The sequence below is a fragment of the Pseudorca crassidens genome, chromosome 21 (assembly GCF_039906515.1).
Source record: "Pseudorca crassidens isolate mPseCra1 chromosome 21, mPseCra1.hap1, whole genome shotgun sequence".
Lineage (NCBI taxonomy): Eukaryota > Metazoa > Chordata > Mammalia > Artiodactyla > Delphinidae > Pseudorca > Pseudorca crassidens.
The window spans coordinates 28349353-28373253 of NC_090316.1; the positions used below are offsets into that span (position 1 = coordinate 28349353).

The window sequence follows — 23901 nt, forward strand, 5'->3', positions numbered from 1 at the left end:
TGCCTTGTGACCCTTGGTGGAACCTGCACTCGACGAAGCTACAGGCCACCGTCCCTCTGGTTGCCACCTGCGCGCAAAGGCCGGGACGCAGCTGCAGGGGGTTGATTCCATTCGGCGAGAGGCGCTGCGCTTAGCAATACCCGCCCGGCCTCCCTGGAAGCTGTGTCCCTCCCGAGACCCGGAGCCCGGAGCCCGGAGGCGTCCACGGCAGCCGGGGGCTGAGCCCCGACGGTGGGTCAGCGGGAGGCGCCTTTTCAATCTGTTCCACTGTAGTTACGTCCGCCGCGTTCCTGCGCAGCGGGGGAAGCACCGAGCGTGACTGACTGGAAGAAAATAGAAAAGGAATTTCAGAAAGGTGTGGGGTGGGCCCAGGATCAAGAAAACGGCCCAGCGCCTGGCCAGGGGAGGAAGCGGCGGAGAGGAGTGACGGCTGGGCTCCTGGGAGGACGGATGCTGGGGGGATGCTGGGGGACCCGGCAGAGCGGGCGCACGTGTCCCGGGCTTGCCTCACGCCCCTTAAGGCTCCAGCCCCCGCGAGGGGGGTCCTGGCTCAGGGAGGCGGGGGAACTGCGCTGACACCCCACAAAATGACGGTCATGGGAGGGCGTTCCCGGGGGTCGCTGGGCCCTGCTGTCAGGCGAAAAGGGCCCCGGGCCGGGTTCCACAAACGGTGACTGTCCGGAGAGGCGGGTGCTGCTGTTCTGGGCTCCTTTGCCTCAGCGAGACCCCCTGTCGTCCAGTGAAAGCTGTCCAGCCCAGACAAGGAGCAAGTCAGCTTTTATCCAGTGCTGCCGGGAGCCACGGCTGGGGACAAAGGGCCGCAGCACTAGGTGGTGGGCGCCAGAACGAGTGTGCGAGCCCCACAGCTGGCTCAGATTCAGCGGCTGTGGGAGGACCTCCTCGGTGCTGGACGGGCGGCCACATCCCAAACCCTCCAGACACAGGTGACTCATTAATTCCCGGTCAGTCTTCAAGATGCGCCCCGAGGCAGGGGTCAGTGAGGAGTAAACTCTCACGTGCTGTCAGTGTGTTAGACAGGCTAACACACAGGCTAATCGTAGGGCTCCCGAATGTATCACATAGGAGCAGTGCTGGGGGATAGTACAGCTGATCATACGCAGTATTTATTTCTCCTGAATTTCTTAACTTGTGGTCATTGTTTACCAGATGCAACAAAAAATATATTTACAGTTAGAGTGACAACATTTTTAATTGCAGAAAAAGGGAACACTGATGAATTTAATCACGATTTTTTGGTGAAAAAGAAGAATGCTAAAGCAAGGGAAAACTGGCCTCTAATAGCAGCGTTGCCGACCTGTGCATACTTGGGTAACGTCACTATTGTCTCTGCATTTCTGCTTCGTCATCTATAAAGTCAAAGTGGTAAAACCTACTTTGCTAGATTACGTTGAATGTATGTCGGGCACCTGGAGCTGTGTCTGCTGCGTAGTAGGTCCTAATCCTTGGCATTTAAAGGCATCCGCTGGTCCACCGAGACCCAGACCTTAGGTTGGATGTCAAAACTGTTACTTGGATACCACGCTGGGGCTATTTTTTGTTTGTTTGTTTATTGGTTGTTTTTCATTTTGTAATAATTTGATTCTCAGGAAAATTAGTATATCATTCTGCTTAACTGCAAGACGTCCCGCCTGATGGGCCACTAAGGACTGGGAAAGCACTGTTTCTCTCAGCCCAGAAGTGAGTGGGGAGCTGGCTCTGACCTCTCAAGGTGCTATGAGGGGTGATGCTCTGGGCCTTCTTCACTCGTGATCCTTGAAATGTTCCATGAAATCTGTCTATAATTTTCTTACGTGGCATTCTCAGTGTGGTGAAGGCTTAGAGAAAGAACTCCCAATTTTTTTGTTTAAATTTATTTATTTTGGGCTGCATTGGGTCTTTGTTGCTGCACGTAGGCTTTCTCTAGTTGCAGCGAGCAGGGGCTACTCTTCATTGCCGTGCGCGGGCTTCTCATTGCAGTGGCTTCTCTTGTTGTGGAGCATGGGCTCTAGGTGCATGGGCTTCAGTAGTTGTGGCTCGTGGGCTCTAGAGCACAGGCTCAGTAGTTGTGGCTCATGGGCTCTAGAGCACAGGCTCAGTAGTTGTGGCTCACGGGCCCTAGAGCGCGGGCTTCAGTAGTTGTGGCTCGTGGGCTCTAGAGCTCAGGCTCAGTAGTTGTGGCGCACGGACTTAGTTGCTCTGCGGCACGTAGGATCTTCCCGGACCAGGGCTCTAACCCATGTCCCCTGCATTGGCAGGCGGATTCTTAACCGCTGTGCCACCAGGGAAGCCCCCAATTTTTTTTTATCATAAAAATTTAGGCTTGATTTTGGGTTGGAGGGAACTAAAAGCTCTCATTGACTTTTAAGGCAAAAACTGTCCAGAATTCTGTCAGCTTTCACGTTGCTGTTCTCTGTATCACAACTTTTCGTAAATGTGCTATTTATTAACCATGACGGTGACGCTGTGTCTTGGGAAAACATCAGCCCTCGTTCTAAATAAAGTGAAAGCCCACAAATGACATGTTCATTCGCTTCCTTCCCTTCCAGAGACTTGCACGCACCTATTAAAGATAAAATAAATTCACACTGAAAAATAGAAATCTAAAATTAAATATTTAATTAGAACTCTGATTTGCTTTAAAGATAGGTGGCATTGCACAGGCTATATTACACTCTCTGTATATTTTTTTTTTGACAAAAAGGATACTGTTCATTTTAACAGGTCACTTTAATATTAATACATGTGTAATAGGATCAGAACTGAACGTCAGCTAGAGATGGTACATTGTACATTATTGGGAAAATTACAGTTTTGTATTGTAAAAACATTTATTTTTTAACAAGTTACCTACATTAATCAAAAAATTACAGCATATTTAATAATTTTACAAATTCTTCATAAAAAATATATCTCTGTACAAAAAGGTCGTTTGCACCTACTTCATGTCAGCAGCATGTGGCGGGGTGGCGAGACGGATGGATGGGGGGATGACGATGGTTTTCCTGATCATAATGCCAGCGTTCTTTCCCCTTTTTTATAGTAGCTTTTTTTGTGGTTGTTTACAAAATATTTTACAGGAGAAAAAAATTATTGCAGCTAGCCTGAAGAAAGGCAAGATGTGTGGGACAAGCAGCAGTTTGAACAGCTCTGAAGCCACAGAACCTGTCAGAGGGGCTCCTGCCCTCCACGCACTCTGGCTGCTTCCGGAAAGAATCTTCCAGCCCGAACCCAGAGAGCGCACTTGCCGACGGCTTGAACAGGACCCTCCAACACCTCGCAGGAATCTGATTAACACTGCACACACCCTGGGAAGAAACTAGGCAGAATTCTCACAAGGAAATTTCATGGAGTATTTTTTTTTTTAAATAACATGCTCCCAACTGGCAACTGAGGACACTCTGACTTTGCACACAAAGGAGAATCATGTCTGATCTGATCTGTGGTTTCTGGTATGTATGTATGTCCTGTCGTTTCAGGGTTTCGTAACGTCGTTGACCAGCAAGCAGGTCGGGGATGTGGAGAGACATTAATTCAGACTCTGAAGTCAGCATTTTGCACCTAGTTTGAATGAGTCAAACCGCATATGTACACGATATTATATTTATCTATATGTATGTATATATATATACACCTTGTATGTACGGTAACCCTGTTCTCCCCTGCACACAAAGAGGCGCAAACCTCCTCCCGTTTCCTCTTTCTTTCGGCTCCCTGGGTGTGCTAGGAGCCTGGCTCTGGCTGGCCTCATCTGGTCTAAGGAGAAACAGCCATAAGGACTCCAGGCTGCAAGACAGATCTCGGTCCTGTGGCCAGGCTGGCCGGAGGGAAAGGAGCAGAGAACTCAGCATAATACCCTGGAGTTCAACGCTGTGGGGTGTGAAAGGCCGGGGGAACCAGAGGAGGTTGGCCGTGCCTCCTGACGGCTGTGCCCCTTCAAACAGGCAACAGAACAGTGAGCGCCCAGTGGGTGAGAGCGACTAAAATGTTCAGATCGAAGCTTCTGAAGGAATGAGCTATTATCTTGACTTTTTTGTTTTGTTTTTCACTTTTGAATTCTCATTGTCGCATCTTCTACTTCGTGTTTGGATTTTATCCACGTGGGGGGAATCACACCTATTTTATTTATACTGCAATTCATAATTTACCTATGATGAATTTTAAACTTGAAGTCACTGAAATTTTCTTTCCATCTGGAATTATAAAGCATGAAACAAAAGACTAAGTAATACATAAATTATGTCATCGGGAAAGAAGAGTGGGTGTGACTTTTCCTTGCCTCTAAAGGAACGCTTGATGTTTTGATCCTGAACCTTTTCCACTATATTCCGGGGCTACTGTGGTTCACTATCCTTCAACGCGATAACAGACAGTGATGGCAGCGAAAGGAAAAAATCACAATGCGCAAGGGAAGACCGTGCTGTGAGCCAAAACCCACAGGTTCTGAGTGTGAGCGACTAAAATAAATTACTATTCACATCTGTACACGGCAAATAGAACATGCTGCAAACCTGCTCGGAAGTAGCGTGAGAGCGACGATCACGGGAGGTGACAGGACTAAAGAAAACACGTGGGAAATAAAAAGGCCTCTTTTTTTCCTCATCGGACATTTTCAGTGAATTCAGCACATCTATGAAGCTAAAAGAAAGCAATAATAAAATAAATCTCTTCAATACTCTTTTTCCTTTTAAAACCTGTGCCGCATCTGGGGCTGTTTTCTTTTTCTAACGCGCCAACTAAACCCTGCGGGTGGAATGCTTAGCTTGACAGCTTATATACAATGGAGAGTGTGTGGAAACCCCGTGTGAATAGTTTATTTATCAGAATCTTAGTCATTCAGAACACACTAGTGCAAAAAATTGTGCATCAAAACTTCTGCAAGAGAACAGCTGAGTGGGAAATTTGCAGATGGCCCTGGGGATGGACCCCGAGGTGAGCTGCGGGTCCCTCGAAGCTCGTCCGGTCTCGGCAGGGACGGCGTGAAGCGTCTGCAGGTGTGTGCGGCTACCAGAAAGGGGTCTTCTTCAAGAGGGCTTTTTTTTTTCTCCAGAATATTCGTATTCATGGGGATTGAGAAAAACAAACCAAACCCATACCGCGGTGCTACCGTCTGTCACCGAGCCCGGAGGCCGCCGGGGAGGGGAGGCCAGGGGCCGCTCCCCGGACGGGGTCCGTCGGCGGCGGGAGAGCGGGGTGAGGGAGGCCCTGTGGCCCCTGTGGTCCCTGCCGTCCGCGTCGGAGGAGTGGCTATGGGCGGCCGGCCCGAGCGCTACACCACGGTGCACACCGTGTTCAGGGTCGTGTCGAAGCGCACGGCCTTGGCCTCGGTGGGCTTCAAGTTCGTGTCGTACATGGGGTTCTCGAAGGAGGCCTGCCCGTTGCTGCTCTCGTGGCCGGCGTAGCCGTTGTACTGGACCTTCGGCCTCGCTCTGCGGGCGAGAGGCAAGGGGGGGACGAGCTGTCAGGGCCTCAGGGCCTCAGGAGGAGCCCCGACGCCCGCGAGCGGGGTGTCGCCACGTTACCTGTGCTTGTGGAGGTGAAACGCGAGCCCGGAGAGAACGAGCGCGGAGAGCGGGGCCAGGATGGCGGCCGCGACGGAGCCGCTGCTGGCGCCGCGCTGGGGGCGCGCGGGGTCTGGAGCCGAGCTTCGGGCGCCTGGAAGAGAGAGCAGCTTTTACCCTGCAGTCGGGCCCCGAGCCTGCCCGGGGCGCTCTGCGGCGGGCGTGGGAGCGCGTGCACACGGCGAGGGGGTGCAGGGGACCCGCCGGGTGCAGGGGACCCGCCGGGGGTCCCTTCCGGAAGCCCACCTTCCCGATGGCGAGGACGCGAAGCCCGCTTCCCGCTCGCTGACGCGCAGCGACGCCGGGAGAGGCTCGCGTCCGCACTGCGCGGGGCAAAGGCGCCGTCGCCCGACCTCCCCCGGGGCTGCGGACACCGCATGCGCGCGGCCGTGTCTCTCTACGGGATGGGCAGTGCCTGCTGTTGCCTCCTGCTCTAAGACGCAGCCTCAGCAAGATGTGCCACTGAAGTTACATAAAGAGCCCAGGTCTCTATAAAGAGGGCGTCATACTCATCATAGGTGAGCATCAAGGTGCCACCTCCCTTTATTTGGGTAGATTCCAAAATTCACTACAGAGTTTAGAAATGATCAAAGAATGCAACTCGGCATTATGAAGCAGGCTTCTATGAGGACACAAAAATGTGATTTCTGTCAATTAGAAGGGAAGGCAGGTGTAAACATCTCAAACATCACGAAGGTGATATAATCATTAACGCTCCGTATCTGTGCCGTGGCAGATATATGCACGGCATTGAGAAAGATGCAAACATTAAAAATTCTAATCAGAAACCATTTATTGATTATTGCCAAATAATGCAGTTGATTCTTGAAGAATTTACTTATAAACTGCAATTTGAAATGTATTTGGCTTACTTGCATGGAACCACTCAATGCACGCTTGTGATCAATTATGATTGGGGTCATCTGAATACAGCAGAATTGTTAGAAAGAAGCTGACCTTGTTTTAGAAGTATATTTCCAGAACTTATGGGATGTTTCTTGTTTCTTTCTTTTTTTTACAAACCACAGATACAAAGAAACAATCAAATATTTAAAATAATTAAAGAGTCTTTTAAAGAAAACAATCTTGAATTTTCAAATAAAAACCTAAAAATAATATATTTGTCATCTCCTTCAACAGGTGCAGGATAATGCTACTCCCTGCCACCTTCAGGTCTAATATAAATGTATTTTGTCCTGGATGTTGGCACTTTGTAAATTAACCATATCTTTTGGCGATCCTTCTGTATCGGCACATATGAATCAGATTTCATTTTTCATTTCTAGATGCATTCACCAGCTGCCATGCAAGGGGGAAACGCCACGTACTTGTTCTAAATCTCAGCAACCGGGTGATGGGCATGTGAGCAGAGTTAAGCCAATGGGAAGCTCCCCGCCGCCCCCAGGCGTCGAGTTTGGCACGAGTGATGCAGAGGCTCCTAAGACAGTTTAGAATTGGGTCCTGAGGCTGGGGTGAGGCTGGGGTGGGGTGGGGCTAGAGCCCTGGGGACCCCATCAAGTGCTCCCTGGTGGTGCTTCCAGCCACCACCGGCCAGTCCTGGGGCAGCGCGCAGCAGAAACACACAGCCACCACGGGTGGCGCTGTCCAGGGAGAAACGCGGTGCTGCTCAAAGGGCACCAACTCCATGGTTTTGTCGTGAGAGTTAAACGTCAGATCTCCACTACTTAGAACAATGCGTGGCACGTAGCAAAAGTTTCCCAGGACCCACATTTACTAGAATGTAAGTTGCACTATGCCAGGGAGGTTTTTTGGCCAGCTTTCCTCTTGAGTGCCCGGTGCCTACAGTAGAACCTAGAACACAATTGTTGCTCAATATATATTTGAGGAATGAAAAAATGGTACTGTCTTTGGAGTAGTTCAACATCCGATGGTTTCCATAAATTACCATGGCTCATTCTCCAAGTGTTTATAATTCTGTGCATCTCTTTGCCTCATTCTAATAAATTTGTAGCCTGCTTAAATTAACCAAGGCTATTTTCTGTTATCTGCAAATAAGACTATACATTTTTGGCCATAATAGATATCAGACTTCCAGTTAATAAAATCCTGGATAATGGACCTGCCACAGGAGACCTCACATCATAACACAGGGCAACATAAAAGGTCTTTGTGAATTAAACTCCTGACTTTACTGATATTATTATGCTGTCTGGAGCTCCTAGTTAATTTCAATTATTTACCTGTGTTTTAATAATTTAAAGGGTAATGCATGCACATGATATTAATTAAAATGGCATAAGCGGATATCAAAACAAATACTATAAAGACGATGGAAATAAAGGGTCACTCCTTGCCCTTTTACACTAGTTTTCCTCTTTATGATTGACGAGGTTTCTGTTTTTGCTTTTGTTTGTGTTTTAGTGTTCTTTTCACAATGTACTGTTAATATATATGATTGTTTCTCTTTTCTTACGTTCCTAAAATATGACGATACTATTTACATATTTTGTATTTGGCTTTTTAAACTTAACCACATATTCGTGAGTTTCTTCCATCTGTGCATATGAATTTAATTGTTTTCACGTGTGCAGCGTTCTGTTAATTGGCTATGCCAGCATTTATTTAGCCAGTCTACTGCTGAAGAACGTTTAGGCCATTTCTAGGTCTTTTTCTATGATGCCGCCATGAAATTCTTTTTCTACAGCGATACGTCAGCAGGAGTCTGAATATACAGGATAAATTCTAAGCAGTAGAATCACAGCCTAGCAGGATGTGTAACTTGTAGTGTTGCTAAGTCTTCCCTACCTGCTCTCCAAAGTGGGGTCCCAGTTTCACTCCAACCCCTGTCTTAGGAGGCACCTGGATGGCTGTACCCCATCTACCTGCCACCCTCCTTTCCCTTCCCTCTCCACCTCCCTCCTTTCCTTCCATTGCCCCTCCTTCCCTATTATTATCACTACTCGCTAATAAACCAAACACAGCGTGTAGTTATTTTCTCAGTTCCATTTCTTAGGAATGCAGGCGAGCATCTTTTCACATTATAGGCTGGGCCATTCAGTTGTTTTAAAGAGCATTATTGAAAGAAATTCACATACTACAGAATGCACCCTCTTAATGCATACATACAATGCAAGGGGTCTTTTACTATTAAAACCTGGGGGTTTTGTGCTGCAAGGATCACCACAATCTACATGAGAACGCTGCTGCCTCCCCTAAAAGAAAGCGGTACCCTTACAGTCATCCCTCACCCTCTGTACCCCAGCCTCAGCTTTGGGCAACCACTCACCCACTCTCTGTCTATATACAGTCACCTGTTCTGCATACAGCATATACATGCAATCATACAATATGTGTTTTCTGGTGAATGGCTTCTCTTACTTAGCGTAATGTTTTCAAGATAATATTCCATTGGGTGGAGGCACCACATTTTGTTGCTCCATTCATTAGTTGATGGACATTTGGGTCGTTTCTACATTTGGACAATTAGGAAAAACGCTGGTATAAACATTCGTGTACTAATTTGTGTGTGAACATGTTTTTGGTTCTGTTGCCTATACACGTTGGAGTGGAACTGCTGAATCTTGTGGTTACGCCATGTTTTACCTACTTTAACTACCGGGCTGTTTTCCACAGCAGCTGCGCCATTTTTATCAGTACTTTCCCATCAGCAAAGTACGAGCGCTCCAGTTTCTGCACAGCCCTGCCTCCACTGGTTTCTTGTCTTTATGATCTGAGCTGTCCTGGTGGGTGTGAAGTGGTTTTGATTTGTGTCTCCCTAATGATTAATGATGTTCAGGATCTTTTCATTTGGTGATTTTTATGTCTTTGTTGAAATGCCTATTTAAATTCGTTGCCAATGTTTTAGTTAGGTTATTTGCCTATGTACTGTTTAGCCGTAAGGGTTTATACATTCTGGACACAAGTGCCTTGTTAGATACATGGCTTGCACCTTCCCCCCTCCTGATTGTATATATTTGGGGGAGGGGATTCAATTTTAATGGAAAAACCAATTTATTTTTCAGTTTCTTACACAAGTTTTTGCATCAGAGTTAGTTGTCTTTCAAACTAACTTCGTTTAGTGTCCATTTAATGATAATCACATTTTTTTCCAGTTTATCTACTGACTGGAGACAATTAAGAGGTTGTTTATTTTTAACCATAAAAATAGAGTGTAGCCGTAATTCTTAAATGAATGGTCGTTGTTGAAGTATTACTTAAACATAGACGTTTCTAATTAGTTGAATGGGAGACTCGCTTGTGATTCAAATTATTTTGTGAGGCAAATTGTTTTTCCTGACAATAAGCTCATCATCACATGAGAAGAAAGATTACTTGTTAAAGCAAGCTGTTATTTTGTTAGATTAAAAAGAAATGGGGCAATGCAAAGAAAATTTGCAATAGCAAAGTGACGGTTTGGGTCAGGCTCATTGGATGAGTAAATGCAGACATCCACAGAGTATCGTGCACAGCTTGCTGGGGTGCCTTTAGACAAAATTACTAGAGCGTGTGCATCGGGGAGAAAGGAGGGCAAATAACTACAGGGTTTGGCTCAGAGCAAAAGAAAACTTTACCCATCATTAGTGTTGGTCTATTTCATTATCTCAAAATAATATAACCCCATTTAAAAAATCATCTCAGCCATCGCAGACATTATAAGTTAAAGCTCTTCTGTTTAAAAGTTCTTAGCTTGGAAAGGTGGATTTAGAGTATTTTATGATTAAATGTCCCTTTTGGTCAAGTTTTTTGTTTTTTAAGCATGATATTATACAGGTTGGCATATATTTCCTTTGGAATCCCCTGGTATATTGATAAAAGTTTTTTTTTTTAAATATTTATGTATTTATTTATTTACTTGGTTGCACCAGGCCTTAGTTGTGGCAGTCAGGCTCCTTAGTTGCGGCTCCAGGTCTCCTTAGTTGTGGCATGCGAACTCTTACTTGCAGCATGCACGTGGGATCTAGTTCCCTGACCAGGGATCGAACCCGGGCCCCCTGCACTGGAAGCGTGGAGTCTTATCCACTGTGCCACCAGGGAAGTCCCCGATAAAAGTTTTATGAAATGAATTCATCAGTGACAATCATCACCAAATATTACACTTGTGTTCCTCTGACAGGTTGCTCTGGCATCAAATCCTACACAGCAATATTCCTCTCTATAAAATTAATGTTAGTAGAATTCCGTAAGTAAAGTATAAAGTAGCTGATAACTATTCAGGAGAAATGCGGTGCTCATCTCATGACAAAAAGGATGAATCTTCTCATTTGTGTTAATAGCAACACAAGTAAAGACATGCGTGAAAAGAGCTTTAGCACAAAGCAAACCCTCATATTGACTCTTAATCTTCACAGCAACCAGGAACTGACTTCTCTACTGAGATTTCAGATGAAGAAACAGGCTCAAGAATATTATAATTCATCCTAGATTACAAAACTAGCACATAGACAAGGTAAGCTTCACATCTAGTGATCGTTTTTCATACATTTTTCTTGTCGGATTACTGAGACGTAATCAAGTATTTGAGAAAGAGATAAAGAAGGAAGACAGGCATATTTGCCCCGTCTGTCTGTCTAGAGCAAACTTTTTTCTCATAACTAAGTCGGGAACACCTTTCCACATCAATATGTTATCTTTGTTTCTTTAATGAAATATACTGAATTAAATTGTTTTCTCTTTAATGTAACACATTGTATAAAATTATTGATGTAAGCAATTTATTTATGATAGATGTGTGAGATACACAGATTATTTCTAATTTCAACTATTTAAAGTAGTCCTGCTGTAGACATACCTGAATATGCAAAAAATAATGGTCACTCTTGTCTGATTAAAAATTTTAGGGATAGAACTGTCGATGAAAGAATACCGTCTAATTGCACACATCTACTCATACACCCACCAAAAATGAACACCCAGGTGCCTGTTTCTACTGTCCACCCCAAACCATTTTTAAGAAACTCTGACATTCTCATAGCTAAAAATGATCTTTGTTGTCATAATACATATTTTTGAAGTTAAAGATCTTTTCATATTTGTTGGACATTTTAGTTCGTCTTATAATTTTCTTAAGGTAATGTAGTTTATTCTTTAATTGTGTTTCATCTTTGCTTTTTTCCCTTATTTCAAATTATCTCTTTGTATATTAATTCCATGTCTGGCATATTTACTGCAGCTGATATTGTCTATTTTGCTATTCAAAAGAAGGTTTTTTTTCATCCAGCTGTAAAATATGTGAGTCTCTCCCATCATTTTTGTTTCTGTTTCTTTCAGAGTCATGACCTTTCCGTCACACTCAACTTAATCATCTGAAGGCCAACCTGATTTATGCTTTGAAAAACAACGTAAGTGCAGAGCGTACCTTGCCTTTCCAGCTTGAACTTCCCAAAATCTTTTCCATGTATGTCACCTTGGAAAGTAAATCCTCCTCTTTCAAGTCCGGATGATACCTGATAACGCATGAAAAGGAAAAACAATGCATAACAAGGATTAATGATAATCTCTTCTTTTATCATAATATAAATATTATTTCTATTTAGAAAGTAAAGGTTAACTATTTAAAAACATTTGTCATTCCTTCAAGGTACCCACTTATAGTTAGAAATTGAAAAATACAGACATGAACTTCAACTAACAAATAAATTCTCTCTCTTGTTTTGATCTGAAAAACAGTAGTTTTTTACAACATATATATAGGTTAAGTACCCTTGGTAAACGGGGACACACATATGAATTACATCAGAACCTACATTATGTAAAACTCGCTGTGTCACAGCTACTGTCTCGTGTACCTCACGTGAGGCCGTTTACCCTCTAGTTAGATGATGAATTAAAGCAGAAGCAAAGGGTTAACTTGCAAGGAAGAAAGTGAAGGGGGCGTCTTATCTCTGTTTATCTGGGGATGCTACCTTTTAGAACTTTCGGGGTGGTTACCAGTGGCCTTGGAAAGAGTTTGGTCCCCACCCTTACGGTGGGATGTGGCCTGGATCTAAGCTCTCTGGCAGGAACAGCCCATTTGCTCCTGGCCAGTTTGTTTCTCATTTCAGAGACAGGTTTCTTCCATCATACAATGAAGAGGTGAAGTGGCCACGCAGCTGGGATGAGGGCCGGCTGAGCTTTCTCTGGGCAGACAGGACCTGACCAGGTCCTCTCGGAAAGGAATCCCCCTTGGCGCCCCCAGCTCTGCGCAGGCGCGGTGATTAGAAAACCCTCCTAGGAAGTACTCACGTAACCATCCAGTCCCCAGTTGTCGTTTTCAAAGTTGCTGACAAAAATATCCACTGGGCCTTTAATTTGAAAAGCTTTCAGAAGTAAGTGGGCCTCTTCCTTCTTGTAAACGCCTAGGAAAGGATCAGGGAGTTATTCTTACAACGTGGGGATGCTTATGAGTCAGTAATGCAGGCATTCGATCCATTTGATTTGGAATATGGTACAGAGATGATAACGTTTTAAATCACAGAGATTAATATTTTTATTTTTAAATTTTAGCTTCAGTACTTTTTTCCTAAAAATCACTTCTTATGAAAGTCCTTGTCTTATCTTTCAGTATTATCTATTTCACTCAATTCAACATCTCTACCCCACAGAAAGAACAAAAGTAATATGCATTCAGTTAATTAATTTTTTAAATCCAGCATTTTTTTTTTTTTTTGTGGTACGTGGGCTTCTCACTGTTGTGGCCTCTCCCGTTGTGGAGCACAGGCTCTGGACGTGCAGGCTCAGCGGCCATGGCTCACAGGCCTAGCCGCTCTGCGGCATGTGGGATCTTCCCGGACCGGGGCACGAACCTGTGTCCCCTGCATCGGCAGGCGGACTCTCAACCACTGTGCCACCAGGGAAGCCCTAAATCCAGCATTTTATTCATATTTTACTCACTTCTGAGGACAGGGGTATGTAGAAAAAAAAGAGACCATAACCTAGGAGATTAAACTACTGTGTATGAACTAAACAAGCTACAAAAATGTATTGCACAGCACAGGGAATATAGCCAATCTTTTATAATAACTTTAAATGGAAATTCATCTATAAAAATCTTGAATCATGGGCTTCATGGTGGCACAGTGGTTAAGAATCTGCCTGCCAATGCAGGGGACATGGGTTCGAGCCCTGGTCTGGGAAGATCCCACATGCCACAGATCAACTAAGCCCGTGCGCCACAGCTACTGAGTCTGTGCTCTAGAGCCTGCGAGCCACAACTACTGAGCCCGTGTGCCACTACTACTGAAGCGCGCATGCCTAGAGCCCGTGCTCCGCAACAAGAGAAGCCACCGCAATGAGAAGCCCGTGCACCACAACGAAGAGTAGCCCCCGCTCGCCGCAACTAGAGAAAGCCCGCACTCAGCAACAAAGACCCAATGCAGCCAAAAATAAATAAATAAATTTATTTTAAAAATATTGAATCACTAAAAAGTGACAATTGTGATAAAGACAACTATGTTGAAAACACACACGGGGAGTTAGTACAAAATTATCATAAAATTTCAACATGGGGAAAAAAATAAATATTTGTAAACCAATATAAAAAAAGAGAGACCAAAACAATAACTCCAAATATAGCTACTTATACAGATGAATTGCACCTACTAAAATGAAATGAGCAGCAGGGTGGCCAAAGGGTGATGGACATACTTGTGGAGCCCGTGAGACCCTGGGCGTGAAGTGATTGACAGTCACACCTCTTAGCTACTCATGAGCTCCTCGGAATGACTGCTGAGTGGTATTGCCCAGGGGTGTCACGGTGTGGCAAGGGGGAGAATGTGTTTGCAGCTACGGCTAGTTCCCTACTCAGAGGAGGCTAAATAAGTAAAGAAACAAACAGATATTAAATAATAATAATGAACCCAAATGTCTTCTGCGTAGAGAGGCAGGTTCAAGGGAAAGATCATGGTGTTCGCTTCAGGGATTCCAGCAGTTCATTCCCAGCAACTCCCATTAGACAAGTGAAACTCTAACATCACAGGAAGAGTCTCCGCTGGCCCATCACACAGGATGGAAGGGGACCCACGGACAAGAAGGACCACCTATCATGTCCACCATCAGCAGCTCTGTGTTTCTGGCATCCAGTTTAACCTCTAAAACTCTGAACCCCACTTTATACTCTATCAGCAGAAATAAACTATATATTAGGCAACTTTTATGGTGATGAAATGAGCTCACTCAGCAGACCACCAGGGCCCCAGCTGGCCCTCCGTGGACGTTACTTTCCCTCCTTCCTCCACAGCCCCTCCTCATGAGAACACACGTGGCAGGTGGACTTATATCCACTTGGGACTCAGCCAGAACAACCCTTGATCCACTCGCTTTCCCAAATCCAAACCAGAGACTTCCCGACACTTATCCATGGACATCAGTTGCATCAAAACCACACTAGAGCCTTTTCTTTGGGGAAAAAAAAATCCAAACTCCACGAAGAGAAATAATATCTAAAGGAGGTGGGTGAGCCTACGAAATCTGAATGTTTTACAAAGTCTCGGTTTGTTCTGACACAGGACTAGGCTTGAGCACCTGGTCTAAATCATTTATCCATTCACAGGGTCAAGACGCAAAGCACTTTTGGGGCCCCTGGACCACGAATTCATAAATATGTACCTGTTTAAAAATCTTTGAGTGTGAGTTATTTTTCTTTTCCTAAATCCAGAGTATGTGTACCATTTTTAGATGTTTTCCCATCCAAGGAAGCAGGAAAGTGAGGCGTGAGGGCCGGGGAGAAGTCCTGACCTGCCCTCACACTTCCTAGAGATGAATCCGTGTCTGTCTGGTAACTAGGGAGTGTGCGGGTACCATCAGGGGCCCCTTGGTGTTCAGAACCAGTGCTGGGGCTTGTGGACAACTCAGAGTCTGATCTCCTCAGGAGTCAGTCTATAGAAAAAGACACATGGTTGTCAGAAGTGAGATAACTGAAAAAACAAAACGCACTAGATTCAGTCATGAAGGTAATTCTGTGTCTTATTGGTTGAGAGCCTGGGCTCGAGATTCTAATCGCTGAGATTCTGATGGCAGAGCTCAAATCCTACTTCTGTCATATCCACTTAGCAAGGCCACTGAATTTCCCTGAGTGTCTCTCTTTTTTAATCAGCAAAAAAAAAAAAAAAAAGTGTTTAATAAGAATACACCACAAGGGCTTCCCTGGTGGCGCAGTGGTTGAGAATCTGCTTGCCAATGCAGGGGACACGGGTTCGAGCCCTGGTCTGGGAAGATCCCACATGCCGCGGAACAACTAGGCCCGTGAGCCACAACTACTGAGCCTGCGCGTCTGGAGCCTGTGCTCCGCAACAAGAGAGGCCGCGACAGTGAGAGGCCCGCGTACCGTGATGAGGAGTGGCCCCCACTTGCCACAACTAGAGAAAGCCCTTGCACAGAAATGGAGACCCAACACAGCCATAAATAAATTAATTAATTAAAGACTCCTTTCCCTTGTACAATTCTCACCCTTAAAAAAAAAAAAAAATACACCACAAGATGGATGTAAGAACGAAAAGGACGGTGTGTATATAAAGCACTTAAAATAGTGAGTGTCTGGCATATAAATCAGCTATTGCTCTATTAACTGAGATACATCAATAAAAACTCACCAAGAGCAAATGAGTTAAAAGAGAGAGAGAAAGAGAATAGCAAAAGAATGAATTCTGGAGACATGAATATCTGGACATAAATCTTACATCTTTGACTTAAGACGATCTGTGTGTCACTTTGAGCTCATTAATTCACTTTTCTGTACTGGTTTTGTAATCTTTAAAATGAGACAATAGTACCACCCTGTCCTGGTTACTGAGATGATCCAGTGAGATGCAGCAGATGCAAAGCCAAGGTAACGTTAACCAGCACTTAACGCGCGTTGGCGCCCTCTCTGCGAGAAGCAGGAGGGTCTGCCCGTGCTCACATCCGGGCTAGTGAAACCCCTCGGCACCTACCTGCCAACTTCAGCTCCCCCTGGGTGGCTTCAACGAAGGTTGCGTTCACCTTGCTGCTTGTTGCGTTGAACCAGTCAACAGTTAGGGTTGCAGGTTGTCTTTTCCCTAAATATTCGTAATATCCCTTCCACACTGAATGGATGAAAAATACATCTGAAGGAACTGTGGGGGAGAAAAGGTGACTGTTAGCACCCACAGAAAAATTCCACTTGGATATCCTAATACACAGAAGGTATAACGTTGTTCATTAAGACAGCACAGCAGTGACAGTGATGGAGACAAAGATGGTCTATCTGCGTGTCCCTGCACAGCAGGGGTGAAAATCACATGACCCGAGCAGGGAGCAGGGACAGTACTGTGAGATGCAAATACACATCTGTCACCTGGTCGGAAAAATCTTGTAGATGCCAGCGCACACCTATTTTACCAGGTCTGGCAAACCAGAGTGCAGGGTGAATTGGGACTCCCGGTATTAGGTTAGACTGTATCAGGCTTAATAAATACATTAAACTGACCTGGAAAATCACTACTGATACTTCATTTAGTATCTAAGTCTACTTACTTTGGAAAGACTTAGGAGGCTCGGAAGAAGTGACAGCATCTGTCAGGAGCCTTCTGCCCTCAAAAAGCCTGCATTTCAAAGCACCACCATGACTGCACAGACCCAGTGTATGAAGACAAAGATGTTTTATTTCTTGAGGTCTTTATTTTGTAAGTAGAGCCAATCTCTCATCTCTCTCTTCTACTCTTTAATCTCCTTATAAAAAATAGTCCAGTGTTGGTAAGAAAGCTAGATTAAATGATGTCAGATGGCATCTTTTAAGTTCAGAAACAAAAGGCAAAAAGTCTTCTTAAAATACTACAAGTCATCTGGGACAGGAATTCTTGCAAAGATTATTGAGCTATTCTCTCTTTTCACTGGTTAGAAAAAAAATTATTTTTCACATTTCTGCTAATAAATATGCATAAAATCCTGATACTTTTACAATATTGATATAAAATTTTACAGGGTAATTGAGATAAATCTACATCAATGATGCCACTAAATTTCTATTTGCTTTTTGTCTCATGATGTGTGTAAACTGTTTAACTGGACAAGATCCACCATGAGTGGAATTGGTCAGAACATATTGTTGGACTTCCTAGGTAGAAAGAAAGATTTGTGTCTCCCTAAACATATTTTTTAGCAAATGCACTTATGGCAACACGTGAGGAGGACAAAGCATAGTGTCCCTTTTCTTTCCAGTCCCATTGGCCATTGCCCGTCTTCCCAGACAGGCTGACCCTACAAGACATCACCTAGTGACAGAAGAGTCGGAGAACAGATGTCATCACTTCCTATGGCTTTGATGGACCCAACTTCCTAATAATAATAATTTTAAAAATTGAATAAGTTTGAAGCGGAGCTATGACACAGGCATCTGACAGAGTTGCTGATTGATCAGTGACGCTGAACAGGTCTGCCCGTCGTCAGCAGCGTCACTGAGCCACACTCTTTATCAGCAAAGCCCAAAATGCCTTGTCAGCCTTTTCTAAAATAAACACCCTTTAAAACAACGTCAAGATTGTTCTCCCTAATCAGAACGCATACACTCAGCTGGAGCTGTGAATGCACTTGTTTGGGCCTCGCACTTAGGTCCCTCTCCTTGGTGGATCCGAGTGGGTCGGCCTGGCTGGTCTGCCCAGTGGCTGGTCTGTGTCCCGCTGTGACCATCGGGGACATGGAAGATGATCTTTTCTGGTCTCTGTCCTCTGACCTGTTGCTGGTGGTTTGCAGTGTGCTGTAACCACCGACAGGGGAGGTGCTACATTGTGCCTCCTAAACAAAGACCCCTGTTGAATCAGTACTTCCCTTCAGAGAGGGTAAGGCACGCTGACGGGGTCTCTGCAGCTTCAGAAAGAGCCTGCAGACTTTTCACGACCACCGCAGCAAACAGAACAGGACAAACACACCAGCACCATCAGCACCACCAGCACCACCACCACCGACTGTGTCGTTTTATTGAAGAAAATGTTGCCTCTATAGAGCATTGATTTCTGTATTTGATATGTATAAATAACATTTACATAGAATACTCCAGAAGCTTTTTTTAAAAGATTTTATACTTCACGGTGTACATTGGATGGATTCCTTTAACTATGCTGGAAGTTTTTGCCTCATCTAAGAATTAAATGCAAAACCCAGCACTGTGACTTAACTACAGCATTCCACATACTCTTTCCACCTTTGATCCTGGAGCGGAGCTTTATGTCTGAGAAACAAGTGCGAAAACCTGAGTAAGGAGAACACCAGAAAAGGGACCTTATATATTTATAAATGTTTTCTGTTTCTGTTAAACTTTTTTTTAAAGTTTGACTTACATTATAATTTGGGGACACATGGTATTGTTTAAATATTCTCTAAATTTATATAACATAGACAAAATAGGCCAGGTGATTTGGAGTAATGAACATCTTCGTTAGGAAATAAAGCTGCATCTTTCCCATCTGCTATGGCATGCATTAAGCAAGGTACCACACACAACAAAAAGCGATAATTAACGTATTCGGAGGCAGACGATGTCTGAATTACGGAGATACTTGGGGAAAAAAATGGAGCCCCGCATTTGAATTGCTCGAATTCACAGCTGATGCTGTCATAAAGCGTCCTTCACTGTAGCTTCCGCATTTGGAGGAAAGAATCACAACCCTCTTTATAAGGCTCTCCATTATACCACATTCTGGGTCAATATTTGATGTCCATTTCTGCCTACAAAATGCCTAAGGCACCTTTTAATAAAACAGTGTGTGACAAGGACAAAGGTTTTCCTTTTAAGTATTGTTCCATTAACAAGCCATAGTCATGAGAGAAAGAGGAATCTGTGTAGGCTTGGTGTTTTAAATAATTGAAACATTAACTTGTTCATCGACTAATGGCATCAGAAATTTGCATGTTAAAATTTGTTTCACTGCACAGAGTATAGTAGAGAACAAATCACTTTATTTGATTTAAATCTATAACTGTTCTGGTATACAAACCTGGAGTTTTAGTAACTGTTTCATTAACTTCTCTCACTCCTTTACCTACAAGTAAAAAGACAAATTATCACTTTCAAAAAACATTTATTTTCGAATAAGTTTGAAAAAATGTCAAATTGAAGCAATGTTCCTTTCTCCAGATTTCTTGAATGCACAAAATAGGAATATCTTACACATATCCATTTTAAACCCTTATATTCACAGCAGAATATCCTTTGCTTTTGTGGGAAAACTGAGTTTCGTAGTGGAAATCAATCTGGATCTGACATGCGCATATCCATTTAGTGTGTTACAACAGAGAGCCTTGTAAATGAGGGTGTTTATACCCCTTTGTCACTCCTGTTTGGAATCTACTGCCCCCAACTGAAAGGTAATATACAAAATCACTACGACTTCATAACCCGTCTCAGGTTTCCAGGTCCCCAACCCAATCAGTGAACTCACAATTTAACAGTCAATAACATCAAAATGTCTCCCTGCAGAATGTTTAACTTGGTCTATCAACTTAGATTTAACTCATAATCTCTTTGCTTTTATAGTTTTGTATCAAACTACAAATTATCACTTTTTTAAAGTGTGTATTTTGCTATTTCTGAGAGAGAGGGGCAAGGGAAACATAAGTGTCTTTATTCCTAACGTGAGAGCTACAGACAGGCTCCAGGAAACTAAAGCTAAGGGCACAGGCTTCATCACACTCCGTAATTTCTGTCTGTGCTGCTTGACTCGCTGCATGACTAAGCAGGGTTTGGTGGAGAACCTGAACGGTTAGCTGCCATCACATCTGACTCAATTATTACTCTTATTTGTCAATACACAAGTTTGTGAGTTCAATAATGCATCATTTCCGTGTTATTGCTTTTGTAATTTTAAAAAGCAGAACCAATGTCAAGAACACATAAACTTATATTTCACCACCAAATAGCTTGTAGTCTCAAAAATAAGACTTAATTTTATACATTCACCAATATTTGGTGATATTTGCCCATTTTCATTAAAGAATACATTTTCCAAAAATATACTGTATATTTTTCCTTTTAACTCAAAATGTGTTTCTCTTTGGCTTAAAATGTGATTTGCAAATAATGAAATCTGCATATCTCCTTAGTCTGTGCCACTACTGTAGCCAACACTGACTACACACATGTTCGCACACACACAGCTCACACACATTAAGCATGGATTTGGTCGGGGTGACGGACATTGCTTCCAAGATGCTATTTCTTGTGGGTCTTAAACCTGGACACTAGCCTGATGGGCAACTGACACTCATCCTTGCTCTGCAGGGACCCACTTTCACATCTCACCAGTGACTTACTTTTACAGACAGGTGACTTCCCTGTCCATTTCATGTCCGCTTTACACGTCCTGTGCTCAGATCCACCCGCGAGGAAGAATCCCGGATGGCAGGTGTACACTAAGGTGTAACCGAAAGTGGGGAGGTCGATGGCCCTCACGTCTGCGTGGGCTGGTGTTTCAGGCTGGCGGCAGGCGTGAGCTGAAACGGGATTTAATCCATTAGTAGTCCACTGCAGCCTTAGCATATGTGTCTAAGGAAATACAGCAAAAAAATTGGAAATGGCTATGAAATCAGTTTACCATTTAAAACTGAGAATACAGGAGCTGTACATATCACCGACATTCTGGTCTCTGCAGCTTTCAGCACAACAAAGCCTTGGTGTTTGCCAGCTCTCTCTCTCTCCTTCTCCCTCTCTCTCTCTCTCTCTCCTTCTCCTTCTCTCTCTCTCTCCCTCCCTCTCCCACTCCCTCTCCCTCTCCCGCTCCCTCTCTCTCTCTCTCTCCCTCTCTGTCCCTCTCTCTCCCTCTCTCTCTCTCTCCCCCTCTCCCCCTCTCTCCCTCTCTCTCTCCCTCTCTCTCCCTCTCTCTCTCTCTCTCCCTCTCCCTCTCTCTCCCTCTCTCTCTCTCTCCCTCTCCCCCTCTCTCCCTCTCTCTCTCCCTCTCTCTCCCTCTCTCTCTCTCTCTCCCTCTCCCCCTCTCTCCCTCTCTCTCTCCCTCTCTCTCCCTCTCTCTCTCTCTCCCTCTCCCTCTCTCTCCCTCTCTCTCTCTCTCCCCCTCCCTCTCCCACTCCCTCTCCCGCTCCCTCTCTCTCTCTCCCTCTCTCTCTCTCTCTCTCTCTCTCTCTCTCTCTCTCGCCCTCCCCTTCCTCCCTCTGCTTGCCCTCCTCCTTCTCTCTCACTCCCTCTATCTATCCACCTATCTATCTATTGATATCTATCATCTCTCTATCTCCTTCTCTACATATATGTGTGTAATTATGTGTAGAAATTTAGAATAGAAATCATAGCTTTAAAATAAACACTTCTAAAAAATAAACACTTCTGACACACTATTAATATAAATATGTTAAATTTACTAAAAGAGCAGTACTTTAAACTAAACACATACACATTAAAGTGTATTTTTAAATATGCTTTGATTTTTGTCCAATGGCAACTAGAAAATTTACTGCTCAGTTAAATGAATAATTACTTTTGTTCAAAATTCGATGTGTGTTTAGAAAATTAATTGAAATTTAGATTCTTATTATCTTTAAAAATATCATTTATGAGTAAATAAGGTTGTAATGTTTAGATCTCAACTTATTCTTTATAAAGTGCACAGTTATGTGTCAAATAAAGGACTTGGCCGATCATTATAAGTTTATATTATTAAAATCATGAATGCAATCATTTTAAGTATCCTAATATTTTGCACTTCAGCAAACTTTCAAGGTAATGAAGACCTATTCCACACACAAACACACACACATATGTGTATATACATACATAGATGTGCATGTGTGTATCAATATAATATCTCTATATATAATATCCCCATATATAATTTGAGTAGAGATTCCGAATAGAGATGATACCTTTGAAATAAATATACATCTGATAATACTGATATATAAATACACAAAAATCACACCTTATACACTATTAGAGGATTTTTATATAACATCATACTTGTCTTTATGTCTAACCTAGTAAGAGATACTACGTTGCACTAAATTGGTAAAGGATGAAAAGTTGATTACTAATCATTCATACAACATTTCTCCTAATTCTCATGATTAAGTCACAGAATAAAATTTGGTCCTAAGTAACTATTTGAATGATCGATTCATATATAGACTCCGAAAGGAACACTTCAAACATTTCTATTAATATGCTGACGTATCACATGATCTCTAATAACCTGAGATGAACATACTAGGAGAATAATAGCACAAGTAGGTTTTCTCTCCGTGAATGTTAACTATGTTATCCACTGATCTTTGGTTTGGGGCAGTTTCTCAGACTTAAGTGCCTCGGTATCACCTGGAGGGCCTGGGAGCTACGGACTGGACCCCTCCCTCTTCTGCACTCCACCCTCCCCTGGCCCCCAGAGCCTCAGGTCCCACGGGTCTGGATGGGATCTGGCTCAAGATTTGCATTTCAGCCAAACCCCAGGTGATGCTGCTGCTGGTTCCAGGGGATCAAACTTTGAGAAACAGGAGTTTAGGGAACTGAAAACAATCAAACAAACAAAAATAAGTTCCTCGTTATTTCCCGGGCAGGTAAAACACTCCCCAGCTGCTGGAGAGTAGACAGGTCCCTGCCGACCTCGAGCAGGGGTCGCACTTACGGATGCATTCTGTCTGGATGCCGCTCCACGTCAGGTTCGCCAGGCAAGTTCGCGTTGTAGAACCTTGAACGTGGTAACCTTTTCTGCACCGGAAAAACACCATGCTTCCAACCTGGATGGGAAACCCAGTGAGGAACTGCTGAAACCAGGGGGGACCAAAACTTGGGTTTTTTATGGTGAGTCAGTGAGAACGACACACACGTGCAGTATATTCCAGTGTTCCGATATATTTGGCCCTACATGTCTATATGCCAGAAGATGTTACCTGAGCCTTCAAGGCCACATGTGAGCCCCAGTATAAAATGTGCTGGCTTTAACCTACGTCCTTGGCAGGGTGTGTGAAGGCCATCAGGAAGGGGCCAGTGTGCATCAGGGCCAATCAAACGAGAACACTTTAAGTTTCAGGAAAAACAGGGAGAAGTGGCTGAAGAAAAAGGACTTTTATTCTAAATTATTCTAAATTATTAACAGGACTTTTATTCTAAATTAACAGAGTGTGCATATTTAGCTCTGGCTTTCAAAGCCATCTGATCAGAGACCCCTGAAGTCACTCGATTACTTAAGATGGTTGAAACATTGTATTTCAAGCTTCATTACTTTCCATCTTTAGGTATTTCTCCAATATTCGTGTTAATGTACTTTTTATTTAAAAAGTCAAATGAACATTGAAAATATTCAATATTGAGCATGCTAACCACTCTTAGAATTATGAGCGATCATACAGAGAAGAGATACCATACAGGAACCCTAGACTATGGGGCCTGAACACATTTTCTTCTTCTGTTTTTGTCTCTAGAATTTAATACTATTCACCTATTCTATCAGGTCACCAA

At 43.7% G+C, this 23901-nt stretch overlaps 1 protein-coding gene across 2 annotated transcripts in view; it reads right to left on the reverse strand.

Moving 5' to 3' along the window:
- Positions 1-2599: 2599 nt before the first annotated feature.
- CSMD1 (CUB and Sushi multiple domains 1) overlaps positions 2600-23901 on the reverse strand; it is a 1750344-nt gene continuing 1729042 nt past the window's right edge. The window contains exons 63-70 of one of the 2 annotated variants that reach the window (XM_067722118.1): positions 23069-23180; positions 20757-20936; positions 19442-19486; positions 16424-16585; positions 12741-12853; positions 11875-11962; positions 5520-5652; positions 2600-5426 (exon numbers count right to left, since the gene is read on the reverse strand). In XM_067722118.1, coding sequence (XP_067578219.1) covers positions 5267-5426; positions 5520-5652; positions 11875-11962; positions 12741-12853; positions 16424-16585; positions 19442-19486; positions 20757-20936; positions 23069-23180 — 993 coding nt within the window. In that variant the 3' untranslated portion in view covers positions 2600-5266. The remainder of the gene's footprint in view (positions 5427-5519; positions 5653-11874; positions 11963-12740; positions 12854-16423; positions 16586-19441; positions 19487-20756; positions 20937-23068; positions 23181-23901) is intronic. The other variant, XM_067722119.1, reaches the window with a different exon arrangement.